This window comes from Melanerpes formicivorus, unplaced genomic scaffold (assembly GCF_026170545.1).
Source record: "Melanerpes formicivorus ecotype bairdi unplaced genomic scaffold, bMelFor1.0.p_v2 SCAF_4, whole genome shotgun sequence".
In the NCBI taxonomy this organism is placed as follows: Eukaryota; Metazoa; Chordata; class Aves; order Piciformes; family Picidae; genus Melanerpes; species Melanerpes formicivorus.
Window position 1 is genome coordinate 15,035,689 of NW_027142356.1, and position 18,687 is coordinate 15,054,375.

Consider the following 18,687-nt stretch of genomic DNA (forward strand, 5'->3'; position numbering starts at 1 on the left):
CAAGAGGGAAGAAAAACTATGGTAAAGAGAAAGAATCTAATGCAAGAGAGCTGAATAAAATGTGTATTAGGGCTTTTTCCATTCTGAATTTAGGGCAGCTTTAGAAATATGTAATTTGGTTTGGAAAATTCAAGCATTTTTTTCTGAGATGCTGCCTTGTGCTGTCCATTTTTTCATCATACTAACCCCTTACTACAGAAAGAGTTGCAAGGGGTTTATGCAATTGCAGCTGTCCAATCAGTGGCATAGAGAACTTCTAATGCTAGAAACCAATAGTTTTGATTTTAACAGGTTAGAAGAGAGAAACGTTGAGAACAAAGAAATTCCAATAATCCTGTAATCCCTGATTATAAAACAGTGTAAAAGAAATCTTGCCTTGTTAATTTTCAAGAGAGACCAACTTTTATACTAAATGAAGGAGAAATTTATAAATAATAAAGTGCAGGTTGCTAGGTCAAGCATTGTATAAAATTATTTTGCAGCAGTGATGTCTTTTTCATTGAATTAAAGTTATCCATCCTGGCAATACTTTTAGGGGACATGAATGTATAAAGCTACATTTCAAGAACACTGGCTAGAGACTTGGTGTAGAACAGTTTCCCATGGGTTCAGTTTAATGGTGAGGATGCTTGATTAAAGTTGAGGAAAAGATTACATCTGCTTTTTATGATCTTTAAGCCAACATGCTTAGATCCTTTTCTGGAATTACATAGGGAGATGCCAAATGAAGGCTCATACAAACCAACCAAGAAACAAACAGAAACAAACAAAACCAAACAAACAAATCCCCCAAACAACAACCCACATACATTTCAAATTCTGCTTGTAAGGAAGGCCATTATGCACAAAGTCAGTAAAACTGCAGTCCCCCTAAATGTTTCCACTAAGTTATACACAACTTGTATACATAAGATGGTTGGAGGATCGATTTTTAAGCATCAAAGGGAATATAGGGGAGTCCGATCTGTAAAGCAGCTAGAGACAAGAGGTTATTACAAAGCCTTCAGCTTTTTTAATTACTCCAGAATGGCACTCCCAGTCTTTTGAGTTACTGCTCTCAGTGAACAATGTTTCCTACCTTTGAGATTTACATTAAATTCCACTGAAACTCACCAGAATTATGAGTGTTGAGACGAAAGCAAACCATGCTATCTGCCACATTAGAATTGCATGCTACTGATTTTTCTTGCTGCTATTAATACCTTTCTATTCCCCAGTCTCAGCTCACTTTTATTATAGTGGTTCCTCTCTCACTTTTTATACTGCTAATGAATGGAGATAGGAAACAAGTACTGAAACACATTCGTGTTTTGGAAGCAGAATGTATCAGAAAAGACTGTAGCAGGTATGTCTAGACACAGGAGAGGAATGTGCTTGGCATGTAAATTACACCAACTTGAACAACAGAATGGGGTCTAGATTTTTAATTATTTTTCTTTTAATTGAATTTTAGAACAACATCAAGAGAATTCATTTCAAGGAATCTTGCATCTGACAAAAAATTTCCTTTGTCAATAGTAACTATCATTGCCATTGAAACATAGCAGGGCAAGACCTAGACTTGTATTACTAGATTATTAGGGGTATCTCTTTAGTCATTTGTGTTTATGAAAGTGCCACATAGAACTTTAATTGTCCTGCCAGCTGATTTCTGCTTAATTCAAAGGCATGAAGAGGTATATTAATCTTTACATGGTAGGGAAAGGAGAAAATATTTATAAATCAGTAAACCTTTAAATTAAACATCTTTTATGGGATAGAAATAAATACAGCCTGATTTGAGAAAAGTCTTAGAGTCCTAGAGCCAATGGAACTGTGATTTGGAAACAGAAAATACAAAGTATCAGAGATTTCAACTACTACATTGTAAAAATCATATAGCTGGAATTGAGGCACAATGACTATGGTTACTAGCTTTCAATTATGACACTTTAAACTTGCGCTACAGAGCAGTAGCTGATGGAAATACTCTCTTGCATAAAAGCCTTTGATCCCATGATGGATGTTCTATGAAGGGGTGTGTGTGGAAAAGGACAGAATGAAAATGTTGGGAAACTGGGAAAATAAATAATGAAGCCAGCTGATACTACTGATACCAGAGCAGGAGTGGTATATTCCACCCAGATTTGTGATGTAGTTAGGGGGAAGCACTCCTTGCATGGCACTCAGTTATCGAAATAATATCTGTGTGTGATTTGGCAGGCAGGTTTTGTAAATGTGCTGCAAAAGAACTTGCTTCCTACACCAGTCTGTGATGTTACCAGGAAATTTTAATATATTTAAACTCAAACCAGTAACACTGTATTTCTGTTTAGATGGGTTTTGCATCCTGAACTATGCTCTCTTTAGGCTTAATCCTATGCTTTGCTCTGTAGTGCTGTAAGAGTCCACTGAAAAACAATAGCCACTTTTTGCTTAACTTTTACCACTGTCTTTGCTTCATTGCTGTTATAATCTTAAAAAAAAAAAAAAAAAAAAAAAAAAAAAAGTAAAGTAAGTGCTTTAATAACTTTCTAGTAACTATAAAAACTTTTAAAATACAGCTCTTTTTAAACTTTGGATTTCATTCTTTGTTACTTCCTAGTACTAAAATATTTTGTGTAGCAGAAAGCTGAAATATTATTTTGAAAATTATGACTAATAAAATTAACAGGAGGTACCTAAAGGCTTGCTAGAGGTGCCGTTACTCATAACCCCTAGAATATCATTCCCTGAATAGTTTCATCAATCTGAAAAGCTATCTAAGTATTGGCACAAGGTTCAGAAATGCTGTTCACATCAAGCAAAAATACTATTAAAGGGAACACAAATTTTTCTTTTTGCACATCTGAGCAGGCTGTGTGTTACTACTCTGTTAGCAATGTCCACTCTGGTTTGGTTTTACAGCTTGACTTTTGTAATCACAGTGTGATGGGAAACAACGTCTACACTCTGCTTTATTTAGGGCTCAGAATGGGATGTAACTCCTGTTCAAAGATGGCTCTGAGATGTCATTGATAGGAAGACTTACCAGTAACATGGTGCTCTGGCATGGTTTCTAACACGGCAAAATCGTTTACTGACAAAGAAAAAAGAAAAAGCCCAAACCCAACAAACCAACCAACTAAAAACTGTGAAGTTGTCAACCCTGCTCAACATGTAATGGATTAGGATTAGCAGAATTTTTGTTGTGTGATATCTGCGTGCTTTTACCAAACTTCATCCCCTAGTTTCAGAAGCCCAGTGAAACAAGCCGGCCACTTTGCTTTTACTCTCGGGACTGGGACCCGGGGCGGGACAAGCCCAGCGCTGCGGGCCCGCCTGTGCCCCTCCGGGGTGCGGGGAGGGGCTGGGGCCTGCTCGCCTCCCCTTCCCGGCACAGCCGCACCGCACCCCGGGCGGCCTTTCGCGCGCCGTGCGGGACGATCCGCTCCATGAGCCGCCAGCGCCGCGCCAGCGGCAGGCGGCGCCGCGGCGGTAGCAGCAGCAGCAGCAAGAGGAAGAGGAGGAGGAAGGCTGCCGCCGGGCCCTCTCGCCGCACAGAGGCGCAGGCAGAGGGCGCTTTCGCCATGCGCGGCCGGCGCCGCGCACCCCTTGGCCGCACTGCCGCTGACAGGCGTCCGGAGAGACCTCCGCGGCGAGAGGAGCGGAGCGGAGCCCCTCGGCCCGGCCCGGCTCGCGCAGGAGGGCGAACGGAACTCCCCGGGTGCGACTGGCCAGCTGCTCGCTCCCGCTCTGCCCCTCTCTCCCTCCCTCCTGCCCTTCCCTCCTCCTCTCTGTGCTTTCCACCTCCCTTGCTCCCGAGTGAGCGCAGCCTCGGATGTCCGGTTTCCTGGTGGGTTTTTTACCTGGCAAACTCCGGATAACTTTGGTGGGAATTTGCAAGGCGGCTGGTAAAGTTGGGAACTCCCCTGCAGGCGTCTAGGAGCTGCTGCTACCGCGTCTTCTCCATCCTACGGATTTACTGCCTTGGATATTGCGAGGGGAGGGAGGGGGGGAGAGGACAGCGAAAGAAAAGGGGGAAAGGAAGGCAAGGAGCCTCATAATTTCGCCTGCATTCCTCCGGCGGCCCCGCTCCGCGCGCGCTCTGCCATCTTTGCACCATGCACTTGCTGGAGGTGCTCTCCCTGGGTTGCTGCCTCGCTGCCGGCGCCGTGCTCTTGGGACCCCGGCAGCCGGCCGCCGCCGCCTACGAGTCCGGCCAGGGGTACTACGAGGAGGAGCCCGACGCGGGGGAGGCAAAGGTAAGCCCATGCCCCCTCGCTAGATGCCAGCTCACTCCTCTGAGCATGTGGCTCTGAGTCCGTTTGAACAGACCGAGGAAAACATTCGGGAGTAGTAACTTTTAACTTAATCTGGGGGTTTCTTTAAACGTGGGGGAAGGATTTAAGAAGAAGAAAAATTGCCTGGGTTTTGAAAGTTGCTGGAAGAAAGATTGCACAGGGAACTATATGTACAGAGAAACTCACAACACCTGATGGGCCGAGGCAGTCCCAGGGCTCTGCTCCTGCCGCGGTGCTGGGGTTGCCCGACGGGGAGCGGGCCCCGCCGTGGCCCCGCCGTTTGCAGAGGAGCCCAGACAGAACAGCGACCCGCGGGCTTCAGCTTGCCCTGGCGCTGGCAGCTGGGGCGCTTCCCGCCGACCGGTCGCGGTGTCGCTGCCTCGGAATGAGCGAAACTGCGGGGTCCTGCAGTGACTGGGGCGGGCAGAGCAGGGGAGAGGGGGCTGAGGAGGGCTCGGAGGAGCAGCTGTGCGCAGGAACGAAGCGGTGAGGGAGTCGGGGCGGCGAAGGGGGGTGGGTGGGAGGGAGGGGAGGGCTATGAGAACAAAACCCGAGACTTTCCATTTGTTGAAAAGTCTCTTGGAGTTACTGACATTTTGGATGAGTTGCTGCTGCATGACAAGAGTTGATTGGAGCTGTAAGGTGACACTCCAATCTGAAAATTTTCATTCTGCCCAGGCGCACGGCAAAGGTTGAGCTCGAATTCTCAGATTTCAGTCACAAATAATTACTATTCTGCCTTAACTTTGGGTTGCACAGGAGGTTTCGTAACATGGAATTCAGTATCTTTGTCAGTTGTAGTTTTGCAGTTCCCGTTATGCTGATGCATGAAAGTGATGCATACTATGTGGTTGTATAAACATGTGGCGTTATTGGGAAGATCTCTGATGTCTGAACTTGTAACAATTCTTACCTTCCTTACATTGTTTTGAAGATTTTTGGCATACTTACTGAAAGCAGTCATGACCCAGCTCATTCATTACTCATTTCAGTACGGGCCAGGGAGGAAGGCATTTGGATTGAATGATGACATTCTTATTAAGGCTTTTTCTTATGCTATTTGCTTTACTGAAGAGAAGTTTGGGAGATTTTACTCTTAACTATATGGGAAGTCCAGTTTTGATAGTATACATTAGCTACACTGAATTCAGATATTCAAACCATTTGTTCGAATAGACCATGTGTTATTCACAGAATTCATGCTTTTCGACTCATAGGTAGCATCTCTTTAAATTTTAATGACAGCTGAATGTGTGCATTTCATTGTTGTGATTCCTAATATGCTATCAGTGCTTAAATGGTTATCAGGTATTTTTCAAACATAGGTATTTAAAAATAGGAACACAGAATTAATTCAGCTGGTCACTGTTATTGCTTAGATTGTTTATAAAAGAAATGAAGAACTTAGTGAAGGGTAAATATACCCTTGACTGTACGTCAATGACTGTACGTCATTTACTTATTGGGAGAAATTGGTGTTTGAGTTGTAAAGCCTTGGAAGAGCTTATACTGAAAAGGTGGAAAGAATTCAGACTGGAGCACGGTGCGTATTTTGTACACTTAAACTGCTGAGGTAGAACAGCTGATAGTAAAGACATTCTACTAAGTGATGCTGTATGTTTCCATGCACACTCATGCTGTTCCTTGAAGAAACTTCAGAGTCTTCAGAAACTGCCATGGTAGTGTGTGATGTAGAAGTGCAAGTGCTCCCTGGAAAAAGGGGAACTCATAGCAAACCAAAGGAAGAAAGGTCAAGAGACTGGGAAGTGAGTGGGATAGTATGTGTTTAGCAATTACATTAATAGAAAAAAAAGTTTTTGTACCTGATTACTAATGAGTAGCAGAGAGAGAGGGTTACTCTGGGTGCAAGCAGACTTAGTTATGTTGGAAGTCTTTAGTTGCCGAGTTCGTTGTTTATGCTGGAACTGTTTGAGTGAGTGAGTACTGTGTGTATTTGTTACTGTGATGAGTGGATGTTGAAATAAATGTCTGAAGTAATTATGAAAGGATTAAATAAGTAAACTGCAAGTAATTGTTTCAAGGAAAATGATTACATTGTCAGTAAAAAGTCTTGAACTTTCTTAACTTCAATGAAAAGTGTGTGTTCACTTCAGTCTGCCTTAACTTTCCATTCATATACCATACTGCTGCATATTAAACGGATGCCTAAGTGCAGGTCATACAGCCTTTTGGATCAACTCTTTAAACAATAGATTTATCTATCTTTACTCCTTTTTTACAAACTTCAGCTTTGGAAATATTTGTAAAGTTGTAGATGAAAGTGAGGGTCTTCCAGCACAGGAGGAAAAGCTGGACAGAAAATAAGGACATTGTTTTTTTATGCAGGTAAGTGTTACATGTTGATCTTGTCCTAGTGATTTGCAGCAACTTGGAAACACTACAGATATAAATAGCAGTCATTTTTCATGCACAGCTCTTGCAAGGGCATGTTCTACAGCAAGTGGGCACTGATAAGCTTGTGCAACACTGCCTCCCTCTTTTTTTTCTTTCCTGTATAGGGATAAAGTTCATTATTTAACAAGCTTACAGAGCCCAAATTAATACTTTTCATCTGAAGTGTCTGCTGAGAGAGATGGGAACGATTTCTGCCTGTAGATTACCTCATCTGGATTTCCTGTGGCACAGGAAGGTTGCCCCAATACGGTGACCTCCTCAAAGCTGCATCCCTCCTCTCCTCTGCAGGGCATGATGTAGTGTTGTCCCAGTTCCCTCTCTCTGGGTGGCCCGCTGCAGAAGGCAACCTCATACCTCAGTTATCTCTCTGCTTAAGGTGAGATTGGGGGAATCAACCCTTCTGCTCCTGGGGTTGCTGCACTTTGGCAGGGGTCTGCCACCCTGCAGGGATGCATGGAGCATTTGCAGCTAGGAGAGGGTGAGCAGTTGGGTGACATTGATGACTTGAAACTTTACCTTCTCATACTCTATGAATATTTTAATAACTCCTATAATGCATTTAGTCTCTGACTTTTGCTCTTTAGGTAGTTTTGAAATAGGAAGGTGCAATGTGTATGTACTGTCCACCCGGGAGGACCAAGTGTTTTAATGTCTTTAGCAGTGATCTGGAGGAACTCAAGCCTGTCCTCATAAGTTCGCAGATGACCCTAAGCAGGGAGGGAGCATTACTGTGTTTGAGGATGGGAAGGCTCTGCAGAGGTACCAGAACAGGCTGAATTGATGGGCCAAGGCCAGTTGTGTAAGATTCAATATGGCCAAGTGCTGGGTCCAGCACTTGATCACAACAGTCCCGTGCAGAGCTACAGGCTAGGGGAAGAGTGGCTGGAAAGTTGCCCAGCAGAAGGTGGCATTTGTAGAGGAGGTTTGTTTGACAGCTGTCTGAATATGAACTGTCAGCATATCCAGGTGTCTAAGAAAACCAGTGACAACCTTTTGATAGAAATAGTACCACGAGCAGGATTAGAAAAGTGATTGTACCCTTGTGATCAATGCTGGTGAAGCCCCGCCTTGAATATTGTGTTCAGCTTTGGACCCTCACTAAAAGAAAGACATTGGAGCATGTCTAGAGTAGGATAATGAAACTGATGAGGGCTTTAGAGCACAAGTCTTACGAGGAGTGACTGAGGAAACTGGAGAAAAGGAAGCTGAGGTGAGACCTTATCACTACAACTACCTGGAAGTGGGTTGTAGCAAGAAAAGTATGGTCTCCTCTTCCAGATAACAAGGGAGAGGACAAGCAGAAATGGCCTTAAGTTGCACCAGAGGAGTTTTTGATTGGATATTAGGAAAATTTTGATCATTGAGAAGGTTGTGAAGCACTGGAACAGGCTGCCCAATGAAGTGGTTGAGTCACCATACCTGGAGGTATTTAAAAGATGTGTAGATGTGGTGCTTACGGCATGGTTTAATAGTGGATTTGGCAGTAATGGTTTAACTCAGAGAACTTACATGTAATTTTCAACTTAAATGACTCTATGAATCTATGATATAAATTAAATAATTCATTATTATTTGCTGAAAGTTTCAAAGTGGACTGGAGAGACTGCACTGGTGTTTTGGGCATGAATTGACTACTTAAGTTATTGAAATGAAGGTGTGACAGTAGCATGTGCTTGGACTGCTAATAAATTACCTAATGGTAATAAAGTTATTATGGTAACAGTAGTATGGTGTCAATTACTGAAAAGAAGCCACCCTGCTAGAAGGGTTTGTCATAGCTACACCTTCATTTTGGTGCATAGTCAAACTTTTAGGATCATTTACCAGTAGTCCTGGCTAACTGGGGAGGTCACAGTTGACTGGAGATTGGCATATGTGATGCCCATCTACAAGAAAGGCCAGAGGAGGATGTGGGGAGCTACAGACTTATTAGTCTGGGCAAAGTCATGGAACAGATCTTCTTGAATGCTATTATACCATGCATGCAGGACAGCCAGGTGATCAGGCCCAGTTAACATGGGTTCATGAAGGGCAGGTTCTGCTTGACGAACTTGATCCCCTGTGACAATGCGACCTGCTTAATGGATGAGGGAAAGGCTTTGCATGTTTTTTACCTGGACTTTAGCAGAGCCTTTGACATTGTTTCCTATAGTATTCTGCTGGAAAAACTGGCTGCTCATGGCTTAAATGAGTAGATGCTTTGCTGGATAAAACATTAGTAGGATGGCCAAGCTCAGAGAGGGTGGTGAATGGAGCTAAATGCAGTTGGTGGCTGGTTACCAGTGCTCAGTACTGGGGCCAGTTCTCTTTAATATCTTTACCAATGATCAGGACAAGGGGATTGAGTGCATGCTCAGTAAGTCTGCAGATTCCATTAAGATGGGAGGAAGTGTTGATCATCTTAAGGATAGGAAGGCTCTACAGAGGGACCTGGACAGGCTGGATTAATGAGTCAGAGTTTCAATGTAGCCAAGTGCCAGGTCCTGCACTTGGATCACAGCAACCCCATGCAGTTCTACAGGCTTGGGGAAGAGTGGCTGGAACACTGCCTAGCAGAAAGGGATCTGGGGTTGCTAATTGATAGCTGTCTGAATATGAGCCAGCAGTGTGTTCAGATGGCCAAGAAGGCAAATGGTATCCTGGCCTGCATGAGGGATAGTGTGACCACAAGGACTAGCGAAGTGCTTATCCCACTCTGCTCACCACTGAATGAAACACACTTTGAGTACTGTGTTCAGTTTTGTGCACTGTGTGTTAAATTCTAGGATTTCCTCTCATCACTTGATAGTGTAATCTCAGACTCATCAAATTTGATAGATGCCTCTGAGTTTCTACATGTGCTGTACTCTACATTGTGGTGTTACATTCACTGGTGAGAGACAAGGCTAGGTTCTGCAAACAAGCATAAACCTCACACCCAGCACATGGAGAACACTAAACTGAGTGAGTAGGGAGAATGTTGTTTTGTCTACTGCAGCCTTCCTGTTAATATGTGTAACCACGTTCTTTTTACAGATGAACATGCACACACAGAAAGATGCTGTCTGTTTTTTTAAATACAAAGTGATAAACATAAGTAATATAACAGGACCTATTGCGAAGACTGAGCAACAAATATAATTATGAAACCTTGGCCTAGCCTTTTGTATGACTGGAGTGGAGTACTAAGCACTAAGAGCTCCTGGCTTTTCTAGTTCTCGGTGTAGGTATGTGCATTCCTGGGTGTCTTGTGTAAGCACACTTGTGTGCCTCTGAGGGACTTTACAGGATTACTGCTGACAAATAACTGCACTTCTGAAGGTTCTAAAAAAGCTTTGGGGATCACTTTAACTGCACTGTTTGAAGGTGTGCAGAACCATCCCATCAAAAATGTTAGGTTCAATTTGTGTTTAAAAATCTTGCATGCTCTTTAAGGGTGCCTGTCTGCTTATTTTAGTAAAAACAAAGCAGGACTTGTTCTTCAGGCTGTTGTAGTGGAGTGTAATGGTAATAATCCTCTCTCCTATTGATACGCTGCAACCAGAATAGAATATCTGTCTAGAACCTCATGTTCAGCTGCTGCTTTTTTGAATGTGGTCAGTGATTCATTAAAACAAAATGTTTGGAATAAAGGGAATCCAACCGAAGTCAGGCTGGTATCCTACCAAGTTTAGTATCCCTGTTTAATGTAAAAAATGTGCTACATCTGTTTGTAGAATATACTGTAAGAAATTCCAAGCAAGGTTGCCACTTGAAAGAGGCAAGCTCTTTCAAAGTTGAAGTTGCTGCTTAAGAGTTTGGTTGGTAAAGTGCTGCATTTTGTCTACTGTGTAGGGTACCACGATGCTTTAATTATCCGTTACAAAAATTTGATACTTTTTTCCCCTAATTCCACCTTGTTTCTAACCTGAGTGATATGTAATGCCAGGTTCCCTTTTTATATATGTATCTGCTTCAAAGGCACTAATGACTGCATAATTTGCAGAAGAATTTTAATTGAAAACATAAATACCTTAGGGAGGCATCAGGAAGTTTTTTGTTGAATTGCTATTATATATGAATTTGTCAACTTGATTTTCATGTTTTGTGTTTATCTGTCACCAGAAGTTTTTCTGATGGGTTAATATTTATGTGTTATTTATGGTTAACTTCAATGGAGAAGTTAATGGCATAAATTTTCTGATACTGCCAAAGCCTGTAGTGCCCAATGCTATTCATATAATGGCTTCACCAATTTCGTGACACTTCTCAAATAGCTTGACCTCTAGGATGCAGCTTAAAAGGTGTTGAAGGTGTTTCACATCCTGTTGTTCCTCACTGAATAGACCAAGACTTTTTATCCTATTTTAGTTCTTCCAGGTAAAATACTGGCAAAGAATTGCATGATTTTGGAAGACACCAGAACGCTGCTGAGGAGACGGAGCTGTAGGCATTTCTCTCTGGTGTCACAGGTGTGGCGGCCCCTGTGTTAACTACTTCCTGCTTATGGCAGCGCTGCAAAATAAGCAAATTCAGGAACTGGCTGTCATCCAGAGCAGAGTCCTGTACACCATTAAACAGTTTAATTTTTTTTACTTTTCTTACCCAAGAGTCATGTTCTGCTGAAAGACAGAGAAGAGGAATTCAGCAGAAGGGATTCCTTTGGACAAAAGATGCAGCATTTGTCTATTTCCCCATTTTATTCCCAAAGGACTTCAATAACAACCTCCTAACCTGCCCTCCACGTGCACATGTGAAATTTTCCAGGACTTGTGAAGATTGTCAGAAAAGATAGATACCCTGTTAGCCCTGTACCGCTGTATTCAACATTGGTCAGGTACTGTGTGCAGCTCTGGTCCCCACTGTTTAAGAAGGATGTGATTGTCCTTGAGTACATCTAGGAGGGCAACAAAGCTGGTGAAAGGGCTAGAAGGAGTGTCTTGTGAGGAGCATCTGGGGACCTTGGATTTGTCTTCTTTGGAGAGAAGGAGATTAAGGAGTAACCTCATTGCTCTATACTGCTTCCTGAGGAGAGGAAGCAGAGAGGTAAATGCTGATCCCAGTCCCTGGGATCCAGTGGGAATGGTTCAAAGCTGCATCAGTGGAGGTTTAGACTGGACATGAAGAAGCGTTTTGTTACCACAAGTGTGGTCAGTCACTGAAACAGGCTTCTTAGAGAGGTGGTTGATGCCCCAAGTCTGTCAGTGTTTTAAGAGGCATTTGGCCAATGCCCTTGACAACGTACTTTAATTTTTAGTCATCCCTGAAGTGGTCAAGCAGATGAACAGGACGGCCATTGTAGATTGTTTCCAAATGAAGTATTCTGTTCTATTTGAGATCATTTGGAAGAAGCAAAACTGCTATAGCTGTCCTTCAACTTGCTTTGAATTATTCTCAGATGTATCTGTAGTGGACTGCTCCTGCTGCATCAGTCGCAGTATTTAAAGCCACAAGAAACTTCACACCTTAGCTGCTGTCTACTTAGGTCTGTGTGGACAATGGAACGTTGCGGGGTTTCTTTCTTTGTTTCATGGGTGGTTTTGTTTCAAATTGGCCAAAATGTGCAGTCTAATTAGAGAGACCAAGAGAAGACATTTTAGATGTTGAGATATTTGTTATTTCCAGGTCAAACATTAATTTTAGTAGGACTTACATTATAATTTTGCTTCAAGAAAGAATTATGCACCTCTTTCTGAATAGGTGGCATGTCCTCATTACTTTGTGTGCATCCATGTTCAGAATCAGGTGAAGAGAAGTTGCTATGTGCTGGTTGAGGTGTGCTGTCTGCAGATGATGAGATTCATATTCCTGCTCTGCTGACTAGATTCTCCATCTTAAAGGATTCTTGGTGAGGAAGCAATGTGAGGGTGGCATGCATGAGGTCCCCTCTCTAGGCCTTCCATGACTCAGAGCAAGCCCAAATGGATAATGCTGTGAACCAACTCTTAAGTATCAAGAACAGAATGTATGAACTCAGATTCACACTTGCACTTAAAAGAGCTCAAATGAAGTTGAGCTCCAGAAACTGTCCATGTAAGTGGTCTCACTTTGCCTTATATACATAGTAAAGAAACTTAACAGGGAGGAAAAAAAAAATTCTGAGGAGTTTAAAATATAAAGGCTAAGAAATGAAGAAAACTGTAAGGAAAATAAAAAAATTGCTTGAATGGCTTTTTTCCTTAAAGAAAAAAAAAGGGTGTGGGGGGAGGACATTTCTCATCACAAGTATTGGATGTAATTTTGAGAGTTTTTTATTTGTTTGGTTTTGCCGTTGGTTTGTTTGGTTGATTGTAAGGGGGAGTTCTAAATATTTTTCTTTGAAAGTGTTGCATTTGGAGCTCTTATGAAGTCACCATAGTCTTACCTAGTTATTTTTCTTGAGTAACAATTTTAAAGTATTGTAAACTATGCAACATCTTTGTGGCTGCTGTGAATTGGAGACCAGGAGGATACCATTTAAGTCGGTTTTGCTGGAAGTCAAAAGAAAATGTTTGTATTCCTAAAGATGCTTGCAAAGCAAAAAGTGCCTTTGTTTTTCTTACCCAAGAAAAATTGTTGTATTGCTAAGGATAAAATCTCTGCTTGTTTCCATGCCCATAATACATAGAGAACACCATTTCTGCAGTTTCTTCTTATAAATAATGCAGAAAAGGAAAATTATGTAACTTCAATCATTCCGGTTATTACTGGCACCAGATACACTTGCCAGAAACATATTTTGCCCGTAATAGTACCAACAGTCTTGATGGAATCTATCTGTATATTTTTTGTAGAATCACTACTCATGGTTAGATTAGCAGTGTATTTAACTAAGGAAACAAAGAAATAAACTTGCAAGGTAGCGCCTTACTGACGTTTGTCCTTTGCCTAGGCACAGATGTTTCCAAATTAAAACTGAGCCTTTGACTTCCTCTTCACCCCGCCCACTCCCCAGCAAATCTTGCATAACAGGGAGAGTGCTTCTATGGTACAAACATGACCATTTGCTTTATTTCGTTTTATTCATGTATATCAAGATACTCGTGTTAAGATTTCAAGGTCTTCTTGCTGTAGGGATATATTTTTTTTCAATTTTATTTTTTATTTCCTTTTTATCATTAGTATTGAAATACTCTGTGATTTGGAGGAAACAGGACAGTCTTGTTAATAATCAGCAGGCTTGTAATATTGAATCATGATAGATTCAGAAAACATAGAGAAGTGTCTTTTCCAGGAAGGAAGATAGTGATGGACAATTATTTTATCTTTCCAGTTGGGTGTGTTCCTGGTCGGCTAGAGCAGAGCTAAACATTAGTTCGTTTAAAAATACCCAAAACTTTGTTGTTCAAGCCACGGGGCACAGCTTTCTGGAGAACATTAACAGCTGCTAAGTGTCCTGCTGAGTATGGTGGGTATTGCCCTGTCTCCTTTGTAAAGTTTCATGGCCATTCATGGAGTTTTCATCTAAACTGCCAGACAGCAGAAGCCAAGAGTTTAGGCTCAGACAGCAGAAGCCAAGAGTTTAGGCTCAGACAGCAGAAGCCAAGAGTTTAGGCTCAAAATTAAATTCTCTGAGTTTCCTTGCTGGAATGTTACTGTTGCCAAGTTTGTGCCTTCTGCCTAGATTTCCCAGGTGTACCTTGAAACATTACGAATGTACGTTTTTTGAACACAAAGTTTGGAAAGGTCTGGGCTCGCTTGTGGTTTAGCAGAGCCCAGCAGGTGGGCAATTCCTGTCTGCCTGAGCTGAATTTCTTTTGCCTGCCAGGAATGCCATGCTAATAGTATTGGGCACATGAGATTGTCCAGACCCATCTTAGGAGAGAATTCACTGTGTCTCTGCTCAGGCAGGTGGGTTGGATGAACAGTCTGGACTCAGACCAGCCTGACTGAGTGGTGAATTGGTTGTCTCTGCACTTAGGATTCCCACTAAGATCATGGTGCTCAAGTCACAGTAAACACAGCCTGTACAACTTAAAGGTGTGGAGAGTGATGCATAAAACGCTTTTGTTTTTCTTACCCAAGAAAAGCTGCAGATTCCTCTCTGATCATCAACTGTGAAAATGAAGATCTTTAATGAGAGCCCTCCTGCTTTTTTTCTTCAGGTGGCTGGGCCAGCAAGTGATCAAATCACTAAAGCTACTGAGGAGTTTTGAGTTCTTTGCTTCTGAAATGTCTGTGGACAGGCTCACAAGGCAGTAAAGGCACATTGAATTGTGACTTTGGAGCAGGAAGTAGGGGAGGCAGCAGTGAAGGATTTTCAGAGGGGTGCAACTATGCTTCAAAGGAAGGAAGAATTAGTGTTTCATTGCATCAGGTAGAACTAAAGAATCAGGCAAATTCTAAACTGTACAGTCATTACTAATCTGGATTAATAGGATAAAAAGGCTCTTTGTTGCAGTTAAACTCTGAATATGCTAATGGTTTCAGGAAATTGATGAAACTTTCAGATTTACATTTTTTGTGACAGATGTATGATCTGTATCTTTCCCTTGAGCCTGTAAGTTGCTGCTTTACTCCATGATCATCTGGCTTATGGTATTTATTGTGAGTATTGAAGTCACATAAAAGTAGAAGAATGACTATACCTGGTCAGGTAAAATTCCTGGTTAGTCCTGTGTGCCATTTTTAACAGTATTCAACACGGGCAGTCTTGTTGGACAGTCCCTGCTCCACAGCCACTAAACATGCATAGTGTGCCCTACTGATGTAGCGGGGTGCTGCGTTCCCCTTGGGAAGGGGGCTTGTTATGCAGCATTCAGCTGATTTGTCCCCAAACCATTTCATGGAAACATCTTGGAAGATCCATACTCTGCTTGCTTTATTTCTTCACTTTTGGTCCTACAGACTGTGTTCAAGAGAAGCCCCAAAACCCCAGCATGTCAGCATGTACCTGTTGTTTGTTCCTTGGCCAGCTGAGAATTTCAGCCATAAGATCCAAGATCAGGCATGAGATTTTCACAAGGTCTCCATGTGCATCAGGATTTTTGTAGTGAAAAAGCAATCATGGCAACATGTACCTGGCTACAGCCACTCTTCTGGCTCTTCCAGAACCACTTAGTTGTTTTTCTTTGCATGGACTTCTCTTTTTGTTTACACCCTTACCACCTAAGGCCCTGCCAAATTACAGGACCTACTTGACAACCTCCTCCTGAGCAAAGACATGTCACAACAAAGAAGTGGTACTACATGTTACAGACCGTTGGCAGCAGGACAGCTTGCGTACTTCTTTGCCTTAAGTGATGAGGTGTGTGTGGAAATTTTTTTGTTTTATTTTAATAGTTTTCTGTTTAATTTTCTCCTGCGTGCTTTCCAGGTGTTTATTGAGCCCCCAGAAGCTTTTGACATCAACACCTTTCTGTATCAAGCAGTGTGGCTTTGAGTGAACGCTCTGTTTAATATCGATAATAGTAATTTTTTAAAAGCCCCCAAACTGAAAGAACAATTTCTTTTGCTTTTCTTGAGCCTGACACTTCTTAATTATGCATGAAACTTCCCCAGGCCCTGTCCTGGGCCAGTCAGGGAAAAATTCTGTCCATACTGTTTGTGGTTTCATTCAGTCCTCTTCTCCATTGTTCTTTTTCAGGCTAAAGATCTTTAACTTACACAGCCTGCTTTTTGTAATGATGCTGTTCCTTACCTTTAATCATCAGACTGCATACCTTTCTTAATTCTCTTTATGACTGCAGAGTGAAGAGAGGGGAGAACCAGAGGATTTTGGATGTGTGGGACAGCACACGTGTATAGAAACAGAATGATATTTTATTTGCTTTCCTAATAATGTCACTTATTTAACAAGTATATCTTGACTGGAGAGTATTCTGTAACATGTCAGATGTAAGTATGATTAAAATGTCTTTTAAGGAAGTACTTGTATTTATACTGAAGAACTGGATGGACAAAGGCATTTCACAGTTCCTCAAAATTAACATAAAAGCTGTTATTAGGTGCCTGTTTCAAGATGATGTACAATTATTTCACCTGTGTTTATGCTATGAATGTGTTTTTCTGCCTGCCATATGTGCACAGTGAGAGGTTTAGTGAGATTATCTATCTTCTGGTTTGTAAACTATGAGCTGCATGTTTAATGTGGTTTGGATTTTGTATTTGTTCATTTGTGGGTTTATTTTGAGTTTTGTTGTTGTTTTTTGTTTGCTTGCTTGAAGAAATGATCTCTCAAAACAATCAGAAATAGGCCAGCAATATGAGAAACAAGGCAGCAATCTTGCAAAGGTTGTCTCTACCTGTTAACAAGAAGATGTGACTGTCAGACAAGTTTTGTGAGAGCTCAGTCGTGTGTATGACTAATCAGATTTATCAGGAACCTAGCCACAGTTGCAAATGTTAAGCCTAGCCTAAAACACAGGGATGTAAGAAATATTCCACTGGGGCAGACCAGTGGTCTGCCTTGACAACTCTTTGGTTTCTGTCAGTCTCAGAACCACATGCTGTTCTATTTGAGAACATCTGGCTTAGATGCTCTCTGCAGTTCACTCCTCTTATATCCTCCTAAGGTCCACAATTGGACTGAAGAGATTGAAGGACACTCCACCACCTCCTCCGTTTAGTAGCTGTTTAAGGACATCTTGTCCATGAATTTCTCTAGTTTTGTACTGAAGATGGCATGAGTGGTTACTAGATCCTGAACTACTGCACACCAGGATGGTGGCAGCTTGGGTGCAGTGGAACTTCTTTGATTCTGGCAACCTGAAATATCTGTAAAGACCTATTCTACTGTTAATATTCTTCTCTCTTCCTTGAATTTTGTGTATTACACAAGCACAAAGATTATTTTCAGCACTAAGAAAATACAATTTGGTGTTCATTTTGAGATCTGTGATATATATACTGGAATTTTCAAAGACATTTTTCAAAGAAGAAACATAAATGTGTCATTTAATTATTCCATACTGTATTTCAATAAAATATAAGTATGGGCTTTGTATTTTGGCTGATCACAGGGACTGGATTTAATGGCAGATTTCCCCCACCATCTTTGTTAAGAGACTAATTTTATTTTCATCTTTAGACCTTTATTACATGCATGATGTCTCTCTTCAGATGTTGTATGCCTGTGTTTTTTACAACTTTGGGCAGTATTTTCTCTATAGGTCAGAATCAAGGTTGTGGTTATTTTGTTATGCTTATGGGGTCTGTGACTCTTACAAATTTGTTTGTAGGAAATTTCATCTTGCAAATGTCACTTAGTGAATTCAAGTGCAGTGCCAGATACAGGAGTAAACCAGGAGATCCTGTCTTGCTCCTGGTGCCCTACTCCATGGAGAAGTATGAGAAAAGTTGCAGGAATATTTAGAGAAAGATGTAGTTGGGTCATAAATTTCCTTTAATTTCCTATTCTCTTCTAGGAGGAGGGAGAAGATAAGGGAATTAAGGGAAACCCCTCTGATAAGGATTATATAATGTGAGCTTTAGCAGACATCCAGTATTATGCCCTTAGAAGCTTCTGTCTTCTGAAGAAAATGATCATCTGGGATTCAGATTTTTTTTTTTTTCCTCCTTGCATTTGTTTTTACTACTTTGTGGTGTTGGGACATCTGCTTCACTAGAGAAGTACCATGTACTGCTCTCTGAAGAATTTGTGCCTCTTGCTAAGGGCTTCCACTGAGGCATATCTGTTTAAATCTTTATTGTTACCTTAGCGAGCTTGTCTAACAAGTGGTATACTGAGTAAAACTCAAGGGTTTTGTTTTTTTCCCCCTAAATATTTGTTCTGTTTTTGTGCTATCCTACTGGATTCTGCTATTATCCTGCATATTCTTTATTACAACTTTGAAGACTGTATTTTGATTTCTTTCCATAAATAACATACATGATGAACTCCTCAAAATCTCTGCTACCTACATTGTCATACAGAGCCCCAAACTGACAGACTTGTTTAACACGTGCTCTTGTAAAGACTTACCTTTGAAGAGGATGCCTGAAGAGGAAGCTATTAAAAAGAAAGTTTATTCTGAGCCAGAGAAGGGTGTGTTCCTTAGCTAACTGCTTTCATTAGATTGGGAATTTCCTTTTCACTCTGTGAGCTAGTGCAGCACTGAGGAATTTAAAGTAA

The 18,687-nt window shown here is 41.6% G+C and overlaps 1 protein-coding gene across 1 annotated transcript in view; it reads left to right on the top strand.

Moving 5' to 3' along the window:
* The first annotated feature begins 3,607 nt into the window (after window positions 1–3,607).
* VEGFC (vascular endothelial growth factor C) overlaps window positions 3,608–18,687 on the top strand; it is an 83,861-nt gene continuing 68,781 nt past the window's right edge. The window contains 4 exon segments of the mRNA XM_068137036.1: window positions 3,608–3,890; window positions 3,893–4,001; window positions 4,003–4,053; window positions 4,055–4,223. Of these exon segments, the coding sequence (XP_067993137.1) occupies window positions 3,800–3,890; window positions 3,893–4,001; window positions 4,003–4,053; window positions 4,055–4,223 (420 nt within the window). The 5' untranslated portion in view covers window positions 3,608–3,799.